Here is a 25,704-nt window from a genome sequence, read left to right as displayed (position 1 = left end):
GTGTAGAGGCCTGTGTCTGCCACGAGGTGGCGCCTCTGAGCTCAGCAGAGCTCCATCAGCTCGTGCACGCTGACAGATCCACTGCATCTGTCCTCACTCCTCTCCTCTTCTCCTCTCCTCCTCTCCTCTTACTGTGAACGCGACTATGTTGCTTGGACTCAATGGACACGCTTTGATTTTTATCCTCACGCAGCATCAACATTTGTTGTTTTAATTGTGTGTTTTTTGGATAAAGGAACCACTTTTGGATATAAATAAATATGGAGGAGGAGAGAAGACCCTCTCAACAGTACGGCGCTCTGGAAAACACGCGAGTGGAAGAAGGAGCGATGGAGAAATCAAGTGAGTTTTTACAACAATGAAGTCAGTGCACAGTGATCAACACAGTGCTGAGACATGAATCATGTTTATTAAAGCATCAGAGGAAAGAGATTTGTAACAGAAACACCAAGTTTAGTAAAGATGAGAGCTGCAGGTCAGCAGGGCCGTACCTAGGATTAATGCTCCGGGGTTAAAGCCCCCTTCTGACCATCTCTCTTTATTCACATACTTGAATTTAAGGGTGTGTGTTGTTTGGGGAGGTGTGAAACTGGTCCACCTAAAAACGTAGGTCTCAGGTTCGCTTTGAGTGAACCAAATGCGGGCTACAACATGGCATTGTGGGTAAACACAATGGTCATATTAGAAAAAGCCATATTGGTTGATTCCAGTGCTCACCAGGAGCTTTAAATTAAACTAAAGCAATACCGTCCCTTTTATTATTTATTTCAAATACCCTTTCAACCCTTTAAACACTAAATGAATTGGGAAAAAAAGAATCATCACAATATTAAACTATAAAAGTGAAGTGAAATTAGTCCAAAGACAAAAGGAAAAGAAACGCATGAAAAATATTTGCTTTTTTTCCCAAAGATGTGTAATTTCTCTAATTTGTACCTCAGTGCACTTTAATTACAAAATTAACTGAATTTACACTAAACACAGTGTGAAATTAGATGTTGTGAACAATTTTTCATAAATGCTGCAATTCTGTCTTGGAGGAAAAGAATGAAAAAGGAAGGAGGTGTGTGTTTGTGTGCGTACATGTGATAATCCACAAAGAAACAGGTTGGTTTGCAGAGGTTGTGTGTACGTATGTGCAGCTCTGTAAAGCCTGGTTGTTCAGTATATATGTGTGAGTGTGAAGGTCAGATAATTAAAAGAGTGACTCATCGCTCCTGGTGAAGAGGAATCAGAGCTCTGATCACAGTTAAGCAGCATGCTGGATATGAACCGGGATGATGGTTATATTAATGCTCAGAGATGAACGTTTCACTTAAAATAGTCATGTTATGACACAGACGCATCGTTCATATGACCTGAGACAATCTTTCCATCTCTGAAAGCCTCTGCTGAGCTGATATTAACATGTGATTTATTGCCTTTATTACTTTAAAACACTGTTTCTTTGTCCTGAAATGACCTGGAAAGCAGAATAGGTGCAATCTCTGTGACCTCTGAACTGCCCTGTGATCTGACAGGTCAAAGCATCCTGCCACTCTATGGATTTAGTCGTGGAGGCTGTAGACTTGCAGGGGTGTCAAACTCATTTTAGTTCAGCGTTAATAACAAGAACTCCAGATATTTCCCTTTGGTTTACATTTAATGAAGTATCTTTTTATTATGAACAACCTAAAAGTTTCACATTTACACACAGTGGCACAGAACATTTATTCACGTGTATCTGGAGCTGAAAAATATAGAATTTCACATGTGAAAGTTTCACAGATTCATCGCGCGGACCGGATAGGACCCTGTGCTGGGCCGGTTTTGGTCCACGGGCAGTATGTTTGACACCCTTTGCCGTAAACGTGTTAAAGTATCTCACTCACAAATTATACTGTTAATGAATTAATACTAAAAATAACACATTCATTTAACAGTAACAGAATAGACGCTCCTATGCTAAGCTAAATAAGTTTGGAAACCCAGTGAACCTTTGTTGTTGTTGTTGTGTCTTTCAGCGGACGACGTCGTCTCTATGGCCGACTCCACCATGACAGCGGATGACATCGAAGGAGAGCTGTTCCGAATCGAGCGCGTACGAGACGTCCTCGTGCGGAGAGAGTCAGAGCTCAGATACATGTGAGATTCTATTCTACCAACCACGCCAGTGTTTTTCATGACCGCCACTCAAACACTACACGTTTGCCATTCACATGCACATGTCGTGTTTTCATGTTTCATGTTTCCCTCGCTGCCATCACAGCGGTCATGCAGGGGCAATTTGAGGTGCTGCTTCTTGACTTGGAAAACTGCAGAGGACCAACCTAAGTGGAGAAGTGAGGCGACTGTAACGTCATGTGATGTCACACTGACACCACCCTCACTCAACGCACCAAGAGTCTGTTTAAATTCTCGTGAGAGAAGCAGACAAGCACAACAGCAGTGCTATTTCATTTATCACCACACACACACACACACACTTCTCTCTCATCCTTGCTTTTAATTATTTGACACTTTTTTCTGTGGGGACCTTCCTCATTATTTTGACACACAAGGATGGAGGTGGGAGCGCAGGGACCGAGAACAGTGATCAAGCACTGGATGATGTTTTCATGCGATGACTCAGAGAAGCAGATGATAATTACTCCTTGGGTTGGGTTGTGTTATTCTCTGTGAAAGCCTCCGGGTTTAGCGGTGTGATGAGTGTGGATCATGGCGACACGTGTCAGACGATTCGTCCTCATGTGTTCACCCACACAACCAGAGGGGGGCAAACAAGGCGATGTGCAATTCCTCTCATGATGACGTGCCGATGTCCTCCTTGTCCCCGCAGTCTGCATGTGTTGGCATGTGTTATATAATGTGTGTTTTTAGGGATTTTAGATATTTATCTTTATTCTACTTCCGTGCAACAGGCCCCTGGTCCTAGATGCTTCCCCTGCTCCAACACACCTGACTCCAACACCCTGAAGCCTGAGAACCAGCCATTCATTAGAAGCAGGTGTGTTGAAGCAGGGAAACATTTAGTCCCGAGGACCAAGGTTGAGAAACTCTGGTCCAGTGCACTCCAGGCGCTGCTTACAAATGTTTTTTTCTTCTAAAATCCTGGCGTATGTTGTCCTGTCTGTTTTAGAATAAAACAATAATAATAACATATGAGTCGTCCTAAAAAACACACTGAACTGACTGAGAAACCGCTCTTATTAAACTGACACGTCTGAGTTTGTGTTTCCTGTAACAGCAGCGCACACACACACACACGCACACACACACGCACGCGCAGACACTCATGTTTTGAAATCGGTATCAGAGGTAGACAGAGAAATGAGATGTGATTGTGTCGGGTCAGGAGAGACAGCTGTGTTATTATTTCACCTCATAAACTGAGGTACGATATGAAAATAATGTGACGCGAAACTGATGTGTTGATATCCATGATATAAAAGCTAGTATTTGATTTTAAAGCAGTTAAGGGAGGCAGTGTTGTAACGTAAGTTAAGTACAAAAGTCATGTATCTGTACTTCACTGTGTTATTTATATTTCTAGCAACTTTAACTTTTACTCCACTACATTACATTTCCTCTAACTATCTGTGTTACTCGTTACTACCAAATAAATATCAGAAGAAGAAGAGTTGGTATTATGGTTTGTATTTATATAGAGCCAGGAATTGAACCCACAGCCTTCCAGTTGAAAGACAACTCACCCTACCACTGAGCTGCTATGGCTCAATCCTACTTTCCTCTGTACATTTTATATCAGGAAATGACTTTTCATTCTTAAGTACAGTAAATGTCATAAACTAAATTAGACTTTTACTTAAGAAATATTATAAAATGTAACCTCAAGTCATTTTCTGGTAACATACTTGTACTTTTACTCAAGTGTCCCTTTAAGGTACTTTATACAAGACTGTGTGAGGGCAAAACCTGACAATAAGATGGATATATTCTTTAATGATGTTACTGTGGGGATCTCATTGAATTGCACTTTCTGTGTTATTCCCTCAGGATGGACGACATCCAGCTCTGCAAAGAAATCACAAGGCTGAAGGAGGAGCTGCAAAAACGTGTCACCATTCCAGGTAAATTAAAAAACACCAGTTGCCACATTTCACCTCTTTTTGCCGAATGACAACGTCCTCCTCTGACCTGAGAGGGAAAACCGAAGGATTTAAACACAGTGAGGAGGAAATGACCTGACCACAAGATGTTTCTTCATCCTGAAAATATTCACTCTCATCTTCACGTTCTTCTGCTCATTAGCGTTAGATGACACCTCACGTGTGGAACAACGTTGCTGTGGCAACTAAACGGATAAGTAGCTTCAGTACAGAACAGTGAAGTAGAGACAGTGGTAACCCTGTAAACTGCTGTACACTGTGAAACCATCAGTGTTCCCAGTGTCACGTCCACATCCTGAGTTTTCCCTCTTGCTCCGTCTTTATGTCTTTTGTTACCTCTTTATGACCTTTTCTTGTCAGGACCAGTTGTCCTCATGGAGACCAAAACCTGGTCCTAATGAGGCAGAAGCTCAATTCTGAGGAACTGCTTGAAGCTAAGATTTGATTTGTGGTTTCATCTGTGTGTGTGTGTGTGTGTGTGTGTGTAGGTTGTAGATGTCTTAAAAAGGTTGTGTGGACCAATTGTCAGACAAACCTTCTGAAATGCCTTTGTGAGGACATTTTGACCTTGTGAGGACATTTCTGGATTTCAGGCTTTTTGGGGATTTAGACCTGGTTTTAGGTTAGGGTTAGTGTTAAGGTTAGGCACTTATGTTGTGATGGTTAAGGTAAGAGTAACAGGCTTATGTCTATGAGAGTCCACATAAAGTATGCAAAACCAGTGTATATGTCTGGATCCACAACTTTAAAGGGCTTTATCAGGGTTAAGTCCTGGTTTTAGGGTTAGAATTGGGTTTAGGGTTGAGGAACAGGCTAGGGAATGTTGCGTCCTCACTCATATAGTGCGTTTATGTGCGTAAAGAGTCTTAGATGAATCTTCTGCTATATTTACTATTTTATGTTATGCCTCAATATAGTCTTTAGTAATTGTAATTAAGACACATTATTATTGTGACTGTTTAACAGACAAGGACAAGTCCACGGAGGACAGGGTGAAAGAGGAGGAGCTGCTGCGGCAAATCAACAAGCTGGTGGAGACCAGAGACTTCCTCGTGGATGACGTGGAGTTTGAGCGGCTGAGGTGAGCCTAAGAAACCCACTTACACACTGGTGGTTTGAGCGCTGACCACCGCACAAACCATGTAATCCAATCTATTGATTCTTTAATGAATTAGCAAAATCCTAAACCTAAATCCTGTTGCTAGAGACATAAAAACAGTGGACATGTGCTTCTTGGCAGGGAGAGAGAGGAGGACAGAGAGATGGCAGCTTTTTTACAGTCCAAATTTCCCAAGGCCTTGACTGCAAAAGGTGAGTGAACTTCGAGGCTGTCATGTCCAGTTAGGCTGTGTATTGTATTGTATTGAGTGTGTGTGTGTGTGTGTGTGTGAACATGCTCTCGTGGACAACTGTCCTTTTCCTATCAGGTGCTTTGGAAGATCAGTCGGTGGCGTCTAAATCCAAGCACACGTCGCCGCCGTTTCTCTCCAAGACTGGACTCACGCTGCTGAAAGACTGCTGCGGCTTCACCTGCTCCGTCATGTAACTGGTGTGAAAGCAGAGGACAGGGGACACGTGAGCCTCCATGTGTGAAGGATTAGCTGCATACTCCCCATGAATGCCAACGTGCATATAATAAATGGATAAGCGTTATATTATTATGTGCGTTTTGGAAATACTGTGATTATATGTGTTGTAGTATAATATGTGCGACTGTTTTCTTTCTATTTAAGTTTATTAGTTTATTAAACTGTCCTTTGAATAAGCTACTGTGATAAAAATGTGATTTATCTTGCTGTATATGTGTGGACATGTGCTTTTTTTATAAGTGTTACTGAAATAAAGACGTTTTATTGCCTCATTTCCATGTTTCACTTGTTGTTTCCGCAGAGGACAGTGACAGTCTGACATCATGTGCTGACTATGACCATCGCTGCTCTTTATTTAAAATTTTAAATTCACAGTGTTACTAAATAAATAGTTGAATGTTTCCGCTGCCACATATGAGCTCCAGGTTTATGGTTTATATGGGAAACATCATTATTTATTTCCATATTGTATTGAGCAAAATTCTCTATGGTTTTTATGTCTGTCAAATTCTGTAATCATTGACATTTGGACTGAAATGATGTGATTGATTGGTGTACAACATGTGTAAGTAATGCTCAAGCATGTCAGCTGAAGACTCTTATTCTGACACCCTTTTCTGTTAAACGTACCCTCATACTACTCCTACTTCACATCCTGGGTAGTCTTATGCTCTGTTTCCTGTTTTATTTTGAAATAACTACCATTGCCTCTCGTTTCAGTGTCTGCTTCCTGTTGAGTTTCCCTCCTCTGTGATCATTATCCCTGCATGTTTCCTGTGTCTGTATTTAAGATCAGTGACTATAGTAGCCTTTTGTCTTTTTCTATCTTTTGTTGCCTTGTGCTTTTTGGAAACCTGGTTTTATTCAAGACCAGTGAAAGGTGTTTTTCTGTTTAAACTGAGACTGTTGTGGAGTTCACATCCAGTGTTTGTTCAGCCTGAAACCCTCTATATCAAGTCATAAAGAGAACTGGCCCATGACCTACTCCTCCACCTGTAGCTGGATTATAGACAGAAATTCTGAATGAAATTCTGTGAAATACCATCACAAACGTCGTTATTGCTTCATTGTGATGGAATGTTGTGATAGGAGTTAATTTCCCGCATTGTTGCCCCTCATATTATGGCCCCCAGGTGGTTTGAGTTTGAGACCCCTGATGTGAAATCTTCTTTAAATATGGATTTGAACAATGCAGCTTCCTGTCAAAATTCAAAATGACATTGTTGTTGTTGTTTTTTTTGATTTTTCATTCCAACTCTTGCCACTTAAAGCGCTGCTGTTAGTCCTCGGCTCTTTCTGTAGCTGAGGCGTCACACGTGTCACATGTTAGTCATATACGCTGAATGTATGAAAGCAATATTGTGCTCAATATAAATACGATGTCCAATGAGAGGTTCCCTTACGTCATCACGTGTGCCACTGCCATGACAACAGGATGAGATAGTGGCGTATGTGAGAGAGAGTGATGGTCGAGGGTGATATTGCTCACCGTGGTGAGGAGGAAACCAGATGGTGTGAGTTCCACACAACTTACCTCAGGTGCACACACACACACACAGAGTGCACAACAGGAATTAAACACAAGATCACTAATGTAAAAAAATAGGAGTGGGCAACAACTGTCTTTTAAATGGCTCTTGGTTCATTATTTTGGTTTTCTTAGAAATGATGCTCATGTTAAGCCCAAATTCCTCACATGCAGATTTAAACGTATACGTTGTGTTAATGGCTTGTTCTCTCTGCAGTAACGTGTGGTCGCTTCTGTGCTTCTATTCACAGCTGTCACAGCTGGCTGCAGATAAACAGCCCTGTCTCCTCTGTCTTTAATTTACAGCCTAAAGAAGGCTAATCAGGAAAGCTACACACTGTGAATATGGACAAGTAACCGCCAGCCCACACTCTAATTGGCGCTAGTGAGAAAGCAGCTTGTTCTTGTACAGTATGCAACATTGGCAGAAGTGATATCAGGCACCAATTAAACTGTGTTTTCTCTTGTTCCCCCCCCCTCTATCACTCACTGTTTCTTCTCAGCATAAATTCATGTGCCGCTCCGTCCTGAAAAGCAGTTTACATTTTGTTCCCCCAGGAAATTGTCTGTGACATTTACCCCAAAGGAAAGTAAATGAAAGATCAGTGTGGGTAGATGTCAGCACCTGGGAGCCGTGAGGGGGAACAGGGCAGAATGATGAGAGGCTTGTGTGAAGTGAAGGAAGAGAAGGGATGAAGTGGAGGAAAGCAATCTCTGAGATGGCTATGAATCAGATAGTCTTATCATGGGGTCGGTTGATGGGTGCAGTATAAGGAAGTTGCTCGAGTGTGAGAGGTTGACGGGGAGAAACCCACAACAGTCAGTCAGAAATCCCTTTTCTTAAAACATGAATGTACAACCTTCACACATCACTGAGAATGTGTATAAAAAAGTAAAAGTGTGAGGTAAAGAGTTATTGAGTAAGAACAGATGATGATCCTGTGTCTCTTCTATGTATTTGTTTGTAATTGGGCCTCTCTCACACACACACACACACACACACTGCTCTTTATTAAAACAGTTATTACTGTTATTATTTGAAACAATCATCCAAATGAGTCACATATAAGTAATATTAGCAGTTCTTCATTGTGGCCACTAGAGGGGAGTAAACATTAATTTTCCTGCAGTGGTTCTCAAACTTATATATGTATACATATATATATATATATATATATATATATATATATATATATATATATATATATATATATATATATATATACATACATATATATATATATATATATATATATATATATATGTGTATATATATTAGAGCTGGGCATAGATTAATTTTTTTAATCTAGATTAATCTCACTGCAATCTTGGAGTTAATCTAGATTAATCTAGATTAAAATGGCTCATTTGAATTCTTCTTCTGCTAAGTGGCGCTCCTCTGTTTTCATCACACCTAACATTAGGAGTAGGACAGAAAAAGTATATCAGAGTAAGATTGCTAGTAGTAGTAGGCAACTATCAGCAACTAATCAGCAAAACGTTGATAACGTTAGCTAAAGCTATACCGCGTGAAGTTAGTTTCAGGTTGGATATTCATTCAGACAGTTGTCGGACGCGACGGTTGGATATCCAACCTGAAACCATTTTCACCGTGGTAAATTACATAGACCGTTATAAAACAAAAAATGACAATAAATTACATAACGTAACGTTACCTACATCCGCGCTCAGCCAGGTCAGAGCCTTCTGGGCCAGGTATACATCCGCGCTAACATATCAAAGTGAAATTCATAGCTTGCTCACTATGTGGACCCAGGTCCCAGACCCAACTTTGAGAATAGATTAACGGCGATAATTTTCTTATCGCGCGATAAGAGTCTCGCGTTAACGCAGCACGTTAACGCCGTTAACGGCCCAGCACTAATATATATATATATATATTATGTGTTAATCTTTGGTATGTGAAAACTTTGTCAGCATGTTGTTTACCTTAAGCAAAGCAGCATGAATTCACCCTGGGCAACAATAAGCTGCATGGTCTCTTATTAATTAACCGCCTGCTGTTTCAATTGTTTTTCTATGCTGGATTATTACCTGACCTGGATTTTTCATCAGTGGGAATAAACACCAGTTATTTGTGTAATGTGGGACACATCGGTATGGTGAGGAAAAAATGGAACACTCAGGTAGAGTTGATGTTGTGCTTTAAAGTTGGAATATTCCCCTATTAACCCGAGTGGAACAAATATATCCACTAGCATTATAGAACAATGACCTTATATAGTTATACACAGGTGTTTGAAATGATATACTAGGGGCACCAGCCCCACCAGTGTGCAGTAGGTGCCCTTTCAATGGCCACCCCTGCCCCTCCAAATGTCTGTGGACGCCACTGGATTTCAGGACGCAGACATGAACAAACACAGCCAGTAGGGGGCGCAGTGATCCGGTGCTTGGTTTGACTGCACACACATCCACATGATGACTGCGGGCAGCTTTCACTTTAAAGAATGACGCAGTTTCACTCGGGTGCCACTTTGTACTGAGAGCAGCAGGAGCAGCAGGAGGAGCAGGAGGAGCAGCAGGAGCAGCAGGAGACAGCGGGGTTTGTTATCGCACGGCTCGGCTCGGCTCGGCTCTGTTTGGCCCGGGGACGTTGGTGCATAGCTGGGCCTTCACCGTCTATCACCATGGAGTTTTTATGGGGGAATCCGTTCAACACGCCGGTGGGACAGCGCATTGGTGAGCGACAATGTAGCGACTAAAAGGCTCAGTCATCTGTGGCTGTGTAGACGTTACACACACACACACACACGCGCACACACACGTGTGCATTCAATGATACCAGTCTGTTATATAACATGTTTATAACCCGTGTGTTATTATACGTTTTTAAATGCAACACGTTTCAAATCGTGAATTCAAGTCAATTGTATTACGGCTGACAGAAGAGCAGCGGCTTATTGTTTGACTGACGCGTCCTCGGTGCAATGACGTGACGGGGGCGGGACTTGGAGGCGCAGGCGCTCCTGTTATTGGTTCATCACGTGTCTGTTTAACCTGCTAATAAATGGGCGGGGACAAAAGTGGCCCACATCCAGCTGACCCACATCTCATTTATATCAGGCTGCTGCAGCCTAATGATGGGTCTTCAATGACTGATAGACATTTAGCCAGTTAAATAGGCCTATTTAGTCATTACAGTACCGTCATTTATTGTATTAACTGTCCTTTTTTTATCATTAAAATCTATTTATGTATCTTAATATTTAACATGGGCAACATGGTGGAGCACGGTCTAGCATTGTCACCTCACAGCAAGAAGTTCACCAGTTGGAATCCTGGTTCTTTCTGTACATGCAGATTATGTAAAGTGGACCATGGCTGTGAATGTGAGAGTGGATGTTTGTCTCTGTGAGTTGGCTTTGCGATGGAATGACGACGTGTCCAGGGTGTGACCCCGTCTTCCGCCGTAGGTCAGCTGGGATTGGATCCAGCTCCCCCTGCTAAGAAAGCCATTAATTCATTCATTCCTTCATTCATTCATTCATTCATTCATTCATTTATTGTCTACTGCTCTGTCCTCCACACGAGGGCCACAGGGGGAGCTGGAGCCAAGCCCAGTTGGTTGCCAGTCCACCATAGGGTAAACACACAGTGATAAACAACCAACCACTCCCACTGTCAAACAAGACGTGTCAAATTAACTTCTGCATGTTTTTGGACTTGTGGGAGAAAAGCGGAGAACCCGGTGAGAACAGCCGTGAGTTCCGCCATGTGGCCCGTAAGAAAGCTAATAGCCAATAATGACCAAAGTCAGTTCTTGTTTGTATCAAAACTATACTAGAAACTGTCATAGAATTAGGTTGGGGAACTTGCTCTGGGATACCCCAGCCCTTTGACGTGGTGGGGACTCAAACTGGCAACCCTCCATTTACAATCCAAGTTCCCTTTGAGGTCAGTTACTAACCTCAGTTCCTGTGTGGACAGAGGAAGAGTTACTTGTATCATGCAAAATGGGCCGAGGATTGAACCCTGTGGAATACCTCAAATTTAATTTGAATTAATTACCATTATTGATTGTATCTTACTTCTTTTTCATTCTTCAGGAAATACAGTGTACTGTAGTATCAAGTAAAAGTATTTTGTTTATTATGTGTAAGCAGAAGGAACATTGTTCAAGTTTCTCCTTCTTTTCATTTGTGGTAGAGTCTGCGAGCAGCTCCAGCCTTCCGTCAGAGGACTGGGCCATGAACATGGAAATCTGTGACATTATCAACAGTTCAGAGGACGGGTGTGTATGCATCTGTGTGTTTGTGTGTGTGCGGGTTTTTATCTGTCTGAATCTGGAACAGGCTCATCCTCTAAGAGGTCACACCTTTTCTGACCAGTGAAACCGCTTTGATTACAGACCCAAAGATGCCGTCAGAGCCATAAAGAAAAGGATAGTGAGCAATACGAACTTCAAGGAGGTCATGCTGGTCCTTAGTGTGAGTTTTGTTGTTTACAGACACCCTCATGCTCTGGTATAATCGGACGTCAGAATATGGTTCGATCCGTTGTTTTCTTCTGGTGTCAGGTTCTGGAGACCTGTGTGAAGAACTGTGGCTACAGGTTTCACATTCTGGTGACATCCCGGGATTTTGTAGAAGGGGTTCTGCTGCGGGCGATCATCCCCAGGAACAACCCTCCGCTAATCCTGCATGACCGCGTGCTCGGTATCATACAGGTAAGCGAGACGCGGGCTATTGTTGTGCAGAACAAACCTTCCTTCAAACGACTGTGTTCAGCTGTGTGTGTTAATTTGTGGTTTTCTGGTTTTAAAGGCGTGGGCCGACGCATTCCGTAGCTCGCCCGACCTCACGGGCGTGGTGTCAGTGTATGAAGACCTGCGAAGGAAAGGGCTCGAGTTCCCCATGACGGAACTGGACGGTTATTTATCTGTGCAAGCCCCCAAACAGGTGCAAACACAACTGGGTGAACTTGTCTTTCTTACTGCTCATAGCCACTGTGGGTGCTCACCTATTGCTTGTTTCTCTTGTGGCTCATTCCTGTGCTTCTGCCTCCCAGACGTTGCCTAAGAACGGGCCTGCTGTCACTACTCTGCCTTCTGCGCTCCTTTCTTCCAAACTTCCACTTATCTCACCCCAGACGTCAGAACTCAGAAAGATCCTAGAGGGAACAAATGCCTTCACTCCCTGCCAGGTGATGGTGCCCTGCTGCCTTTTATTGGGATATTTTAAGTCGGGATGTCCTGATCACAATCTCTGTCAGATTACAACTATCAGATTGGAGCTGTTCTGGCATTGTTTACCTGATTGGAGATTGGCAATCGCCCCGATCTTTTTACTCCAGCTGCAGAGTTTTCCACATGTCCAATTTTAATACCATGCCTCATTCCGATCTGCTTGGGTGCACTCTGTTCTCTCTCACAACACTACTTTACTGTTTGATAAACACTACTGGTTTAGCTACAATCCTGCCCTCCATTTCCTCCCTTTATCTTGTCCAGCAGTGTCTGCAGCCTCAAAGCACAAGTCTGTTCGTTTCTCCCTAAATTTCACTCAGGAATGTTGTTGTTTTTTGAATAGATGGACTGTGCAGCTCTGTTATCGAGGCAAACACGATAACAAGTATCGGATTTTGACTCCGTATCGACAGATACTCAATATTAAAAAGATCAGAAGAAAGAAGGTTTTACATTATTTAGATTTATTCACGAGTGGATGAGTGAATCATTTTTGTAGCCTGATGATGATTTTGCCGTTTCTATTAATGCACGTTGTCCATGTTTGATACATATGTAAATATTAGGGCTGTCAATCGATTGGAAAAAAAGTAACTAATTAATTGTTAATTAGTTACTTGATTAACTAAACACAATTTTCTGCAATGAATCCGTAAAAAATGAACCTGAAGCTTATAACAGATATTTATTTCTATAAAATCATGGAAAGAATGTTAGAATCAACACAGAAATTCTATTTCATTTCATTTCTTTAAACTTTAATCACAGTTTCTCTCCTGGGAAGTACACATTTGGCACAAAAAATGGCATCTTTCTGTTTTAAACATGTTAGTAAATCTTTACTAACTCTTTTATATACATATATATATATGTATATGTATATGTATATATATATATATATATATATATATATATATATATATATATATATGTATGTATATGTATATATATGTATGTATATATATATATATATATATATATATATATATATATATATATATATATATATATATATATATATATATAGGTATATACTGTATATTGTTGGGTGGATTGTTGTTAAAGATGATGTTGACGGTGCGATTAGTTATTTAGCTGTGAACACTAAAAGAAGCCACAGGTGAAATGCTTTGTTCACTCACCCACTCATGAATAAATCTAAGTTGAGTCATGTCAGAGTGCGATGGTTTTTCGTTGTTATTTAGTAAAAAGATCGGATCAGGGGCCTAAAAATCGGGACATCCCTTATTTCAATCTCTCATTTTCACTGTATTTCTAGCCACTGCAATGCTGTTTCACATGAACTCGGCTCAAAATCCCCTTTTGTTGTCCACAATTGATTCTGCCCTGTTACACAAACACTTAAGAAGTCGATATTTACCTTGGAGTTATTACTGTATGGTTGTGTTTGTTTAGTGAAAACCATTGACGTTCCAGGTTAAAATGCTGAAGACGGAGCTGGGAGTGGTGCGCAGTAACCTGACCATGATGTCGGACATGATGAGTCAGCTGGATCCAGTCACAGTGAAACAGGCAGACATGGAGCTGCTGGAGGTAAAACAGAAGGAAAGCGAAGAACAACAACAACAACAAAGTGTTCTGCGATGTTCTCCGTACATTCATGCTGACGAACCTTGTGTCGCCCTTACCTGATCTAGCACTATATACATTTCTGCGTCGCATCTGTCCCTTCAACCCCCACCCACACATTATTTGTGTGATTGTCTCATTAGCAGTTGTACACAGTGTGTAAGGAAATGCAGGACAGGATCATAAAGGTCGTCCCCAGACTCAGCGAGGAGAAGCTGATCGAAGAGTTACTGGAGACCAACGATGAGATGAACAGCACCTTCACTCGCTACCACAGGTTTGAGAGACACCTAACAAATGGCCAAGATGAGACACAGAAGGTAATAGTTGTTGTGGAAATGCACAGTTTTAATGGCGTCCTTCACTGCTGTGTTGTAAGTGTCTCTGTGGTGCTTGCTCTTTGTTTCTTAGAGCCACACGTACGTCAACCTGGCAGACCTCGAGTTAACCACCGAGTCAGGAGTGGCATCGGCCACGAGCGACAGTTTGTCCAGTCAGTTAGCCAAACTCAGTGAGTACAAGCCGTCGCATACTGTACCTACTGCACATGGAGAGCGTGTAATGATTGGAATTATTCTCTTGCAGGCACGAGTGAATCGGACGAGACTCTATCGCAGAGAATAATCGCCTCAACTCAACAGTCACCAAGGTGCAGACAAACGATAAACAGACGAACTGATCTGAAATAAAAATAACATTTTTATTGTGCATGAACACAAACAAGAGCAGAGTCAAGTCAAGTCAAACAGTAATGAATATTTTCAGTTTACAGTAGAGCTGGAACAATTACTCGATTTAATAATATAGCTAAATGAATCGTCTGCTATTTTGTTAATCGATTAATCGGTTTGAAGCTTTTTTCATGATGAAAATATAACTCCATATAACAATGGAGTTGCTCCATATAACAAAGAAATCATTTTGGTTTGTGGACAAAAACAAAAACTTGGACTGACATCTTGAATGAAACCAAAACACCAAACCAGAACATAATCCGAGTTTGCAGCCTGCAAATTTAATTAAGACTGTATTGCACCATTGTTTTTAAAGCTTTTTTCAAACGATGCACAAATCTGTTGTTTCAGTGAGAAAAGTGACACGGCGCTGGACGGCCAAGCTCAAGCTCAGGACAACAGACTACACACCATTGGAGCGGTGAGCAGTCAGTCACGCCATTGTGTTTAACCGGTTTCTCATGATCTCATTTGTCACGCCTGCGGTGCGACCTACTAGGGACACGCAGGCGTGAGAAAACAAAAAAAGTGTAAAACTGAAGTGCACGGTTATGTCATTGTTGTCAGGGAGAGCTACAGGTGGCAGAACACACAGTGATCCTTTAGTGACAAATACACACTTTAAAATACAAACTAAGAGACAACACACTTGTTAAGTCGTTATACAAAAATGTTTCCTTCTTCAATTTGTTTCTCCATAGAAGGTTTGTCCAAATTTGCTAAACTGTATGGACAAAAGTATTTGAGCAAACCTGTCAATTCAGGTGTTTTAATCAGACTTAGGACTCGGACCCTGATCTCCAATGAAGGACAATCTTTGGACACTTTGGACAACACTGTGCGGCAACAGTTTGACAAAGGCACCGTTTCTATTCCAACATGACTATAAAGGACTAGAAAGACGTGGTTTGATGAGTTTGCTGTGGAAGAACTTGACTGACCCGCACACAGAGCCCTGTGGAACCCCATCCAGCACCTTTTGGGGTGAACTGGAACAGAGATTGAGAGCCAGTGCCTGACCTCTTAAATGCTCTAATTCACATAGAAACACTTGAGTCCTGAGTCTTGAGTCTTCCAAGGAGTGTGGAAGCTGTTGTAGCTGCAAACAGGGGACCAACTCCATATTAAAGTCCTGCATATGTATGTGAATATGTCATTACAGTCCCAGCTGAAACTGTGATACTTTGGTCCATATAGTGAGTTCTGAATTCTGTGAAGCCTCTATGATCGTTTCCCACTTGTATATATAGTAAATCAAATCCAATTTTATTTATAATGGCGTCAAATCACAACCTCCATCATCTCAAGATACTTTAAAAGCAGCCAAAAAACAGTGTTACCTTTATATATAAATACAGGTTTCTATGGATTCAAAATGTTTTGGCTAATGCATTTAAAAATGCATTAGCCAAAACATCATTCACCAGCGTCAAAACCAGCAGAAAACAAACTTAGAGTGTGAACTGTGTTCTGTGCAGAGAAAGTCTCGCTGCTGTCAGTGAGTCTCAAACACCAAAGTTTTCACGGTTTATTAAACGTGTCTGTTACTCTGTTTTCCTCCTTAAATAAACCCTCGGTCTGTGAATGAAGGACGACAGCCCGACCTCCACCCGCAGCTCCTCGCCAAAGTTAGATTGGATGGTTAAGAGGGGAATGGTGGGTGTGCGTTTGTGCGTGCGTGTGTGTTGTTGTAATTTTACTTTTGCTGTGGTTTGGACTGCTTTTGTTTGGATCTGTTATTTTTGGGGCTTTGGTGGCTCACTAATGGAGATTAATCTACATTGGTTTGCATGTTTTTGTATGTGGTGAAGACGAAGAAGGACTTTTTGATTGATTTCATTCGGTGCCTACGCCCAGCACAGAGCATGACAGGGTTTGGTTTGGACGCTCCTGATGTGCTGCATTATTGTCATACCTGTCGTCCTCCTCATTCAGTGCTCACTGCTTCCCAACATGTGGTTGTCATTATTTTTGGTTTGGTTGCTTTGTTGCATCTTCATTAGTTTCGGTAGTTAACATATATATTACTGCACTGAGCGTCCTGATGCACTGCTTCCTCTTTCAGATTCCTATCAGCCAGTCCAGTGTAATGGATGACATTGAGAAATGGCTGGAGTTGGATGATGAGGTAAATATTTCAGTTTTTCACACACTGAAAAAACAACCAAATATTAAATTAAATTGTTTTAAATGTCCTTGTATTAAGACGAATAATCTGCCAATGGAGTGAAGCTTGTAAATCTCTTTCTTGTTTTACTTAAAAGAAGCTAGAAGTGGATGTTTTCTCTTATTTCTTGGCTCCGTTTAACATAGGAATCATTAAAACTGGGTCATTTTAGTTTGTGGACAAAACAAGACATTTGAGAATGTCGCCATGGCGAGGTTTGGACGACACAGGTCGACATTTTATGGCCCAAACGACTCGTCAATAAACTGATTAATCAGTTAGTTGCAGCCCCGGTGTTGACAAAGCCCACAATATGTTGTTTATGTTACATTTTTCATGTATAAAATGAGCCAGTAAGTGAAACACATGACGCCTGTTTAAATAACTGAAATGGTAACAATCAGGTCACTCCATATTTGGTGAATAGTGAGAGTTTTAATAAATAACTGAACTATAAATTGTCATAACTCTTGTTTGTGATGCAGTATGATGACTTTGAGGACTCTGATGGTGTGACCAGTGAAGGTGAGCTTTTTTTTTACTTCCCTTTTATAAATTATTTTTTGTGCGTCAGTCACTTCTTCTGCTTTTAGTATCTTTCAAATTTGACCAGTAGATGGAGCTAGAGGCGTTAGTACTGGGCATCTACTGCCACATACACAACACTACACTTTCACACCTATTTGACACAGAAATGTGTTTTTAATGTAATATATATAGAATATAAAATATGTATAGAGAGAAGAGAGTGTACTTAATGAGTAAGAGAATAAAACTTGATAAATCCTTTAATTAAAAAGACATTAGTTGTTTATTATTAATACTACAATACTATTCCACAAACATAATGCACAGAATCATTAGTCTTAAAGTTATTTTCCCCTTTAATTGACACTAAAGAAAACTTGTTGTTGGAATCTTTGCACGTCAGAATTCCATTCAGTGATTTTCATTTTTCCAACGATCACGTTGTCATCTCACTTCTTCCTCCGCAGAGTTCGACAGGTTCTTGGCAGAAAGAGCGAAAGCAGCGGAGCGTCTGCCGTCGCTGAGGGCGTCTTTAGAGGACGCCCACCACTCCACGTCCTAAAAAAAACAACAACCTGCTGCCACACTAACCAAACCCACGGCAGGGCTCCTGAAAACACCATCACACAAATGGTGTTTTCTTTTTTTCTTCTTTCGCTGAACGGTTGAATGGCACATTTGATGATAAGGGGAATTGCAACCAGTATTTAAGAACTTCATGTGTGTGTATATTGCTATTTACTGTGGCTCAAATATGTTTCTTATGAGAGGTTTTTACTTGACGTTGTTGTGAGGGTTTGTCCCATGTGTAGAATGCAAACGTTTGCACTTTTTATAACGTTAAATTCCTGCTGTCAAACGAGAGGATACTGCTCCACGAACATTTTGTAACATAGACGATGTATTATATTGCTGTCATACTGTATATACAGTATATATATATATATATATATAATATAGTTGAAAACGATGATGATTACAGGAAACGTCCCTGTCGAAGCAAACTTGCGTATTAAGAGCTGAGATTTAAATAACTTCATCTTTACATCATTGGTGATGTAGAACTTTCTTTTTTCTTTTTAAACATTCCTTAACTTTCCCTTGAAAATGTGTTTTACAGGAAACTGTGACAGACTAAGACTACTGTCATGTATTAAACTAAATCTGTTCCCTGGAACATTGTCTGTTCTTATTCTAACATCAAAGGCATCGGGATTATGTTGTTTTTTAATTGTTACTGCACAGCTCCAATCTTTTATAATGTTTACAACCTTTATTTAATATTGAGGGAGTCATGCACAGTTTAACAAAATAAACACTGTTGTGAGAGAATCGGAAGCTAAAGCTGATGATAACTTCAAATAAAATAGGCTGTTTGTGATCTGCTTTAAAGTGAGAATGTGATAAAAGAGTTGGAGATGAGCAAGTTATTAATCTTGCAGACAAAAGTCAGCACAGAGGAACATCTGACATCTCGGCGCGGCTGCTTTTGTTCTTACGAAGAGAGTAAAGTACCATAAAAGTCATGTTGGGTAACGGAGAGTCAGAGGAAATACGGCATTGCAACAACTATGTTGAAATTAGATAAAACATAAGGTATTACAAATCAGAATGTGAAGGCAAATAATAATTGAATTAATCAGTAAATAGTTAAATCAGTTTGACTGAGAATTTAGCTTTTGATGAGAAATTAATTTATTAATTAAATTAATTAATTAAAATACAGGGTGATGCATTGAATGTTGAGGTTTTTATTTTTATTTGTGTGGCATTTTAATCATCAACACAGGAATTGACATTCATAAAGCAGATAATTAGATGTTTCATCACATTTCTTACTGAAATCACTTTTTTGTCATTATCCACAAATCATTTTTTGTTGCAATAGATGTGTGCTCATATATGGGACTTATTTCACTTTTCACTTCAAAAAAGAATTATTTATGGCATATTTATCCACACATGTGTAATCCCATTAAACTGAGAGGAAGGTTCCAGTTTTTATTCCACCTGACATAACATTAACTGCCATTACTGTATGTGATCTTTGTAAAAGGAACACTTTTGAGACACAAGATTAGGTGCTTTTATTTTGGTAAGAAAAAGGATGTCAAATTTACTTATAGGTTATATTAAGATACAATATTTATCTTAATTTTTTTTCATCTTAAACATTGAATAAGACAATACACTGAAAGCACTAAAGAAACCAAATATATTAGCTATGGTTGTTGATTATCTGTTAAATGATTGGCCGACCACACTTACGCCTCCTACACGTAAACGTGACACAGGAAGACCCGCCCCTTTCCTGCCTTTGATTCAATAAGGTGACGATTGGTTAAAGTTGGGGGACAACATCACGATGAGCCAATCAGAGATGAGATAGGGGCGGGTCTTTTTACATAGCTACCCTCGCGCAAGTTCTACACACCTCTCTCTCTCTGTCACACACACACACACACACACACGTTCACAGCGTTTTTACCGTCATGTCTCTTGGAAAAGCTGCCAGGAGTTTAGTTACGCCAGTCCGCGGGGCCTTGTGGGCCTCGGCCTGGAAGCGGAGTTATGCCACCGCTGTGTCTGAAGCCAAAGCGGTGCTGGAGAACGAACTGGAGTCTATCCGAGCCGCGGGGACGTGGAAGGCGGAGAGGATCATCACGTCAAAGCAGGGACCTCATATCAACGTGGACGGCAGTCGTGGCGGTGAGTGGACGCAGTTTTTGGCAACAGGTGTTGAGTTAAAGCAAAGACACGCTGCTGTGTCTTTAAACGCACCACAAAAATAGAAACGTCACTGTAGGGTTTCATCTCCGTGTTGAACTCACAGCAGTTAGTTCGCTTCCTGCTTCACTTGGTTCAATCAGTCTGGACCAACATGTTGGACCAACTGGCTTCTGGGAAACATAAAGTACCAATTCATGGAATTTCTATAAATGTAACTTTCATAGAGAGAGTAAATACTATGACTGCAGTTAGAGAAGCAGCTAAAGTGTTTGTTTTTGTCCCAACAACAGCTGAAGTTATGGATGACCTGCTGACTTCAGGTCATGACCACTTGACACTGACTGACTGGCTTTGCTGTCTGTCTGTCTGTCTGTCTGTCTCTCTCTGCTTTTTATGCCTCTTCAGACATCTTGAACTTCTGTGCCAACAACTACCTCGGGCTGTCCAGTCATCCCGAGGTGGTGCAGGCAGGGATCGATGCTCTCAAGACACACGGTGCTGGATTGAGCTCTGTCAGGTTCATCTGTGGGACACAGGTATGTTTGGCCAACGCTTTCAAACACAACGCCGGGCAGTGAACTTTGTACTTTCTGATGCCTCTGACAGAGTCAGGTTCAATCAGTCGGAGCTACTTTTCTGGACCTTAAGTGAAGAGAATAACTTGGATCTTCTCCACAGAGAATCATGAATTGCTCTGCTTCTAAACCCAGCATGGCCATGACTCAGTGTAAACATTTGCTAATACACACACAAAAAGCCCAACCCCTGTGATTGAATCTAAACCTAAAACTGATTATCAGTTACAACCAGGGTGTTTGTGAGCAGAGTACGCAGCTGCTTGGTCACTCATGGGGAGAGAAAATAATAACATAATGTGTTATTTTCCGTAAGAATGAACATCTCTTCCAGTGAGAACATCATAAAACAGTCAGCGATAAAGGTAATATCATGGAGAAAACATCTAATTCATTCCACATCTAATTTTCACAGCTGTTTGCTCAAACTGAGTAGCTTGAACTTAAGTGAAATGGTACCCAACCCTATTAAAACATCACTCATGCAAGACCATGATTAGCCCCATAACAGCTGCATTCATTGAAAATGCTCTGTCATTTACAGGATCTTCACAAACACTTGGAGCAGAAGCTCGCAGAGTTCCACGAGAGGGAAGACTGCATCCTGTACGCCAGCTGTTTCGACGCCAACGCCGGGCTGTTTGAGGTACCGTACGTCGTGCTTTTCCAGACATCAGGAAGACTTCACCTGTGGTGCTCGGCGAAGAATCAGTACAATTGTTTTCTTACGCCAGGTTCTGTTGGGTCCAGATGACGCGGTGCTGTCCGACGAGCTGAACCACGCCTCCATCATCGACGGCATCCGTCTGTGTCGAGCAAAGAGGCTGCGCTACAAACACATGGACCTCGGCGACCTGGAGACCAAGCTCAAGGAGGCGCAGGTGTGTGGATGTGGATTTGTCTGTGTGCTGTAGAAAAAGACTTTCTGGAAAAACAGCTGTATGTGGCCACAGTTTCTATGGGAGACGAGGTTTGTTGTGTTTGTCTGGAGGAAAACTTAGAGCAAGCGATAGTGAATATGATGTTAAACATTTGAATAATAATCCCCAATCTCCTGAGACACATGCTCATTATTTTGTAGTCAGACTCTGTTTTATGGTGCTGATGTGACAGGGTCAGGTAAAGGTCAGGCACAGTATTGATGAGACTGTAATGACACCAGTGTTTGCTTCACCGATCGCTGCGTCCTGTCCTCTTTAGTCAGCCCGTATGCGTCTGGTGGTGACAGATGGAGCCTTCTCCATGGATGGAGACGTGGCTCCCTTACAGGGAATCTGTGACCTGGCCGATCAGTACGGAGCCATGGTGTTTATAGACGAGTGCCACGCCACCGGCTTCCTGGGAGCCCGGGGCAGGTGAGTCAGATACAGACTGTTTGTCGTCGACTGCTGTAAAGATGTTCAACACGGCAGAGCCTGAAAGAGAGGACGAAACATCTTGATCACCCCTAGTTTTTGGCAGAAGTAGACGTCCTAAATCGCACACGGAACATGAGTCAAAAGAAGTCGTGTACATTTATTTATTTTACAACAACTCTAACAAAAGTGAAGATTTTCGGGTTTACCTGTGTGATTTCCAGAGGAACAGATGAGCTGCTGGGAGTGATGGACAGAGTTCACATAATAAACTCCACCCTGGGGAAAGCGCTGGGTGGAGCAGCAGGTATGTTTTCAACAGTGTCTGATTTAAGTACGTCACTGTTCTTTGCCTTTTACACAACACAAAGTCGCATTATCATTCATTTAGAGTTGTGTTTGTGTTCATACAGTATAATAAAAGCCCAGCATATAGTTAAAATCATATAGTTTTGTAGGTTGCTGGACATTTGACTCTCTCTCATCAATATTCACAGGCTGTAATGATGACTGAGGCTAACTCTTTCTCTGTATTGTGTTGTATTTTGTTCAGGTGGCTACACAGTCGGCCCAAAGCCGCTCATTGACCTGCTGAGGCAGCGTTCACGTCCGTATCTGTTCTCCAACTCCCTCCCCCCTCCCGTGGTGGGCTGTGCCACCCGCGCTGTGGAGCTGCTGCTCGCCTCCAACGATATCGCACAGAGCATGACGGATAAAACCATGAGGTGCGTTTGTTCTACGGAGGCCTGGTGCTTTTCTTGTTCTCTTTTATTGGAACTACAGGGCCCAGAAGAGAAACTATATAAACGTATTCCTATTAGTATTTGTTTCCGCTCATTCCTCGATGGTTACATGGGGAACTGGAGCAAATCTCAGCTGAAAACTAATCAAATGAGCTTTTAATCTGTGTTAGCAGGACTGTTGTTGTAAATGTGCACAGACGTTAAGTGCTGTTTCTGTCATCTGGTTTCAAAACCCCGCTCAGTAATGCCTACATACAACCCTCAGGCTATATTATGCAACCATGCACTGCTTTCTGAACAGAAAAAACAACCCATCTAGACTTGTTACTGTAAGTAGAATTTACAATTAATGCCTCGAATGGAATGTAATTCATGAAAAATGTGCAGGCAGATATGGCATCGCTTAAAAGATAAGAAACCACGCTCTCCCCAATCTCACAAGGCTAACAGTTGTTGTTGTTTTTTGTTCTCATAAAGTCCATCCTTTTACCTTTTTAATGATGTTGCTTGGAAACAGACAAATCTTGGAACAAGACGAAAACCGTTATCACAGACGTTACAGCATATAGTTACTGTATATACCTACTAATCTGTCCTTAGTAAAACACTTCACTTTATCTTCACTCAAACACTTTTCAGTGCATTGAACGGCACTTTCCATTATAAAAAATAAGGTTTTTTCCTTATTCATATTTTTTACATTTTGGCACACTTCATCAAGGCTAAATAATGTATAGCTAGATTTCTGCTGTTCTGTGTGTACAGCGTATACTCTCTTTGTTTTATGAATGTGACTGTAATATTTGTCCTCTCCTCCAGGTTCAGGGACCACATGACTCAGGCTGGCTTCACCATCGGAGGCTCAGCCCACCCCATCTGTCCTGTGATGCTCGGCGACGCCCGGCTGGCCTCTGTGATGGCCGACGACATGCTGAAGCTGGGTGAGTGATATAAACACAGGAACGTTGAGCTACGGCTGTAACTCTGCTACCCAGTAGATCCCCACTGTGTGTGTCACTGCTGCGTAAAGTGTGCGCTTCTCAGCAGAACTGGACAGAGAATGTCAATGATATCAACGCTGTAGCACCATTGTTACATAAATCCGTCATTTTAGTGACTAGGCTGAATCTGAATACATGAAAAACTTCAGTATTGTGTTGTTAAAAACAATTTTAGTCGCTGTATGTGGAGGAAATGAAGGCTACAACTACAGGAAAACTCTAGTAAAAAGGTGATCACGTCATAAACACACTGGTAGTGTGGAAAACAGGCGAGTAACTCGCAGCATAAACACAGCCAGTGGGAACACACCCTCACATCAGCTTGACACGGCCTTAGAACCAGGCCTTAGTCATCTTCTTGCCATTCCAGTCTCTAAGCTGACGGAGCCTGAATTTTGCCAATTTTGTACAGTTTCAGTCAGACTAGTGTATTTAAAGGATTTTAAAAGCCTTGCATCTGAGTCTTGCATCCTGACTGAAGCACAGATCCATTAACACATCTTTTCCCTCCTCAGGAATTTACGTGATTGGATTCTCTTACCCGGTCGTACCAAAGGGCAAAGCGAGGATTCGCGTTCAAATCTCGGCAGCGCATACAGACGCAGACATCGACCGCTGCGTGGAGGCTTTCATTCAGACCGGAAGGAAGCACGGAGTCGTCTCCTGAGTTGTCTTGTTGCCGATCCTGCTGCCTGTTACTGACGATCGATGGACGATCTTGATATATTGGTTACGTTTGTAGGTCAACAGAAATGAATAAAGCCTTTTTGCTGACACATGTAGGTGTGTTTTTAAAAGAGTCGTAAAACATTTCTACCAGGTTCTCGTATCTGGTAACACGAGTTTATTTAGGTCATGTTTTATTCTGGTTACACAATGAATATATGGGAATATAATACATTTAATCATGTGAATAAATGTACAGCGCAACATTTATTCAAGATTCAAGATTCAAAGTGTTTATTGTCATATGCACAGTAAAGAAACACGTTTCCCTGTACAATGAAATTCTTACTTTGCTGTCCACTCACAAAACACCAGCATAAAGTAGAAAAAGAGATGATTTTTATGATAGTAAACATTGAATGCATCTTTTAAAACCAGTGAAAGTGAATGGAATTTTTGCTGTAACACAACATATGATCTCAGAAAGAGACAACTTTGTTCCTGCCTGTAAGATTCTGGTTTAAGACAAAATATTAAAGGTCAAAATGTCTGGTTATTCTTTGTTCATTTGGATGATGTAATAATTTTACTCTTAATACCGGTTTGTCCTACTGTTTCTTGTCAAGAGAACCTCTTCATTTGTGTAAAAAACATATACAGGAGACTGCAATAGCACCATAGTTAGAAACCCTCAGTAAAGCTCAATACCACTAGTTTGTATCAGTTTGTTTCATTGTAGGGCCCCAGGGCCCTGTTTGCCTATGGCCCCCCCAAAGTCTCTGGAAGCACCCCTGTTTGATCTGTGTCTCTGTGCCAGGTGCAGATGTGTGACATGGAAACAAGAAACTCTTGGCATTTGATGATAGCATTTATTGTGATGTAGGCTCCATCTTGTGTCCAGGAGTTAAACTACTGAATCGAACAATTGTGTGTTCCTAGGTTTTGCAGCGGCAGATAAAATAACCCCCAAAAAACCCAAATCAGATGATTATTCTGTGTGGATTATTTTGATGTGAGGATTTGATCTTTTGTTGTGTCACATTTGGACTTTCATTTGTAAAAAGAGACACTAATTATGTTAAAGTATGTAAAATAACTAAAAGCTGACAATAAATTCACTTTTCAAACACAAAAAGTCAAGTATAGCACGTGTTTATTGCTTCTGTTTTACACCGTTCAT

The 25,704-nt window shown here is 41.3% G+C and overlaps 3 protein-coding genes across 6 annotated transcripts; all 3 read left to right on the top strand.

The window, feature by feature from the left end:
• The first annotated feature begins 102 nt into the window (after nucleotides 1-102).
• Nucleotides 103-5,964, top strand: zgc:171844 (uncharacterized protein LOC100151763 homolog). Its single transcript, XM_044034631.1, has 6 exons — nucleotides 103-342; nucleotides 2,004-2,124; nucleotides 3,997-4,070; nucleotides 5,076-5,190; nucleotides 5,350-5,420; nucleotides 5,537-5,964. Exons 1-6 carry the CDS (start codon nucleotides 261-263, stop codon nucleotides 5,653-5,655), a joined length of 582 nt encoding a protein of 193 aa, XP_043890566.1. The 5' UTR covers nucleotides 103-260; the 3' UTR covers nucleotides 5,656-5,964.
• Nucleotides 5,965-9,774: 3,810 nt separating this feature from the next.
• tom1 (target of myb1 membrane trafficking protein) lies at nucleotides 9,775-18,631 on the top strand. Of its 4 annotated transcripts, none has more exons than XM_044034836.1 (15): nucleotides 9,775-9,929; nucleotides 11,397-11,481; nucleotides 11,599-11,677; nucleotides 11,767-11,916; nucleotides 12,014-12,148; nucleotides 12,258-12,392; nucleotides 13,873-13,989; nucleotides 14,169-14,345; nucleotides 14,437-14,536; nucleotides 14,611-14,674; nucleotides 15,111-15,180; nucleotides 16,350-16,415; nucleotides 16,825-16,887; nucleotides 17,412-17,451; nucleotides 17,922-18,631. In XM_044034836.1, the coding sequence occupies exons 1-15, from the start codon at nucleotides 9,878-9,880 to the stop codon at nucleotides 18,014-18,016; spliced, it is 1,428 nt and encodes a 475-aa protein (XP_043890771.1). In that variant the 5' UTR covers nucleotides 9,775-9,877; the 3' UTR covers nucleotides 18,017-18,631. The 4 variants fall into 4 exon arrangements, with proteins under 4 accessions (XP_043890771.1, XP_043890768.1, XP_043890770.1 ...); XM_044034833.1 differs by having other exon boundaries at nucleotides 9,810-9,929; nucleotides 14,172-14,345; XM_044034835.1 differs by lacking the exon at nucleotides 12,258-12,392 and having other exon boundaries at nucleotides 9,810-9,929.
• A 1,245-nt stretch (nucleotides 18,632-19,876) lies between these two features.
• Nucleotides 19,877-24,634, top strand: gcat (glycine C-acetyltransferase). Its single transcript, XM_044035056.1, has 9 exons — nucleotides 19,877-20,163; nucleotides 20,590-20,720; nucleotides 21,304-21,405; nucleotides 21,494-21,640; nucleotides 21,960-22,114; nucleotides 22,339-22,421; nucleotides 22,668-22,839; nucleotides 23,677-23,798; nucleotides 24,374-24,634. Exons 1-9 carry the CDS (start codon nucleotides 19,947-19,949, stop codon nucleotides 24,523-24,525), a joined length of 1,281 nt encoding a protein of 426 aa, XP_043890991.1. The 5' UTR covers nucleotides 19,877-19,946; the 3' UTR covers nucleotides 24,526-24,634.
• Nucleotides 24,635-25,704: the final 1,070 nt, after the last annotated feature.

The sequence above is a fragment of the Solea senegalensis genome, linkage group LG9 (genome assembly GCF_019176455.1).
Source record: "Solea senegalensis isolate Sse05_10M linkage group LG9, IFAPA_SoseM_1, whole genome shotgun sequence".
In the NCBI taxonomy this organism is placed as follows: Eukaryota; Metazoa; Chordata; class Actinopteri; order Pleuronectiformes; family Soleidae; genus Solea; species Solea senegalensis.
The sequence above is the reverse complement of the archived record's forward strand: the minus strand, read 5'-3'. Positions and strand labels throughout refer to the sequence as shown.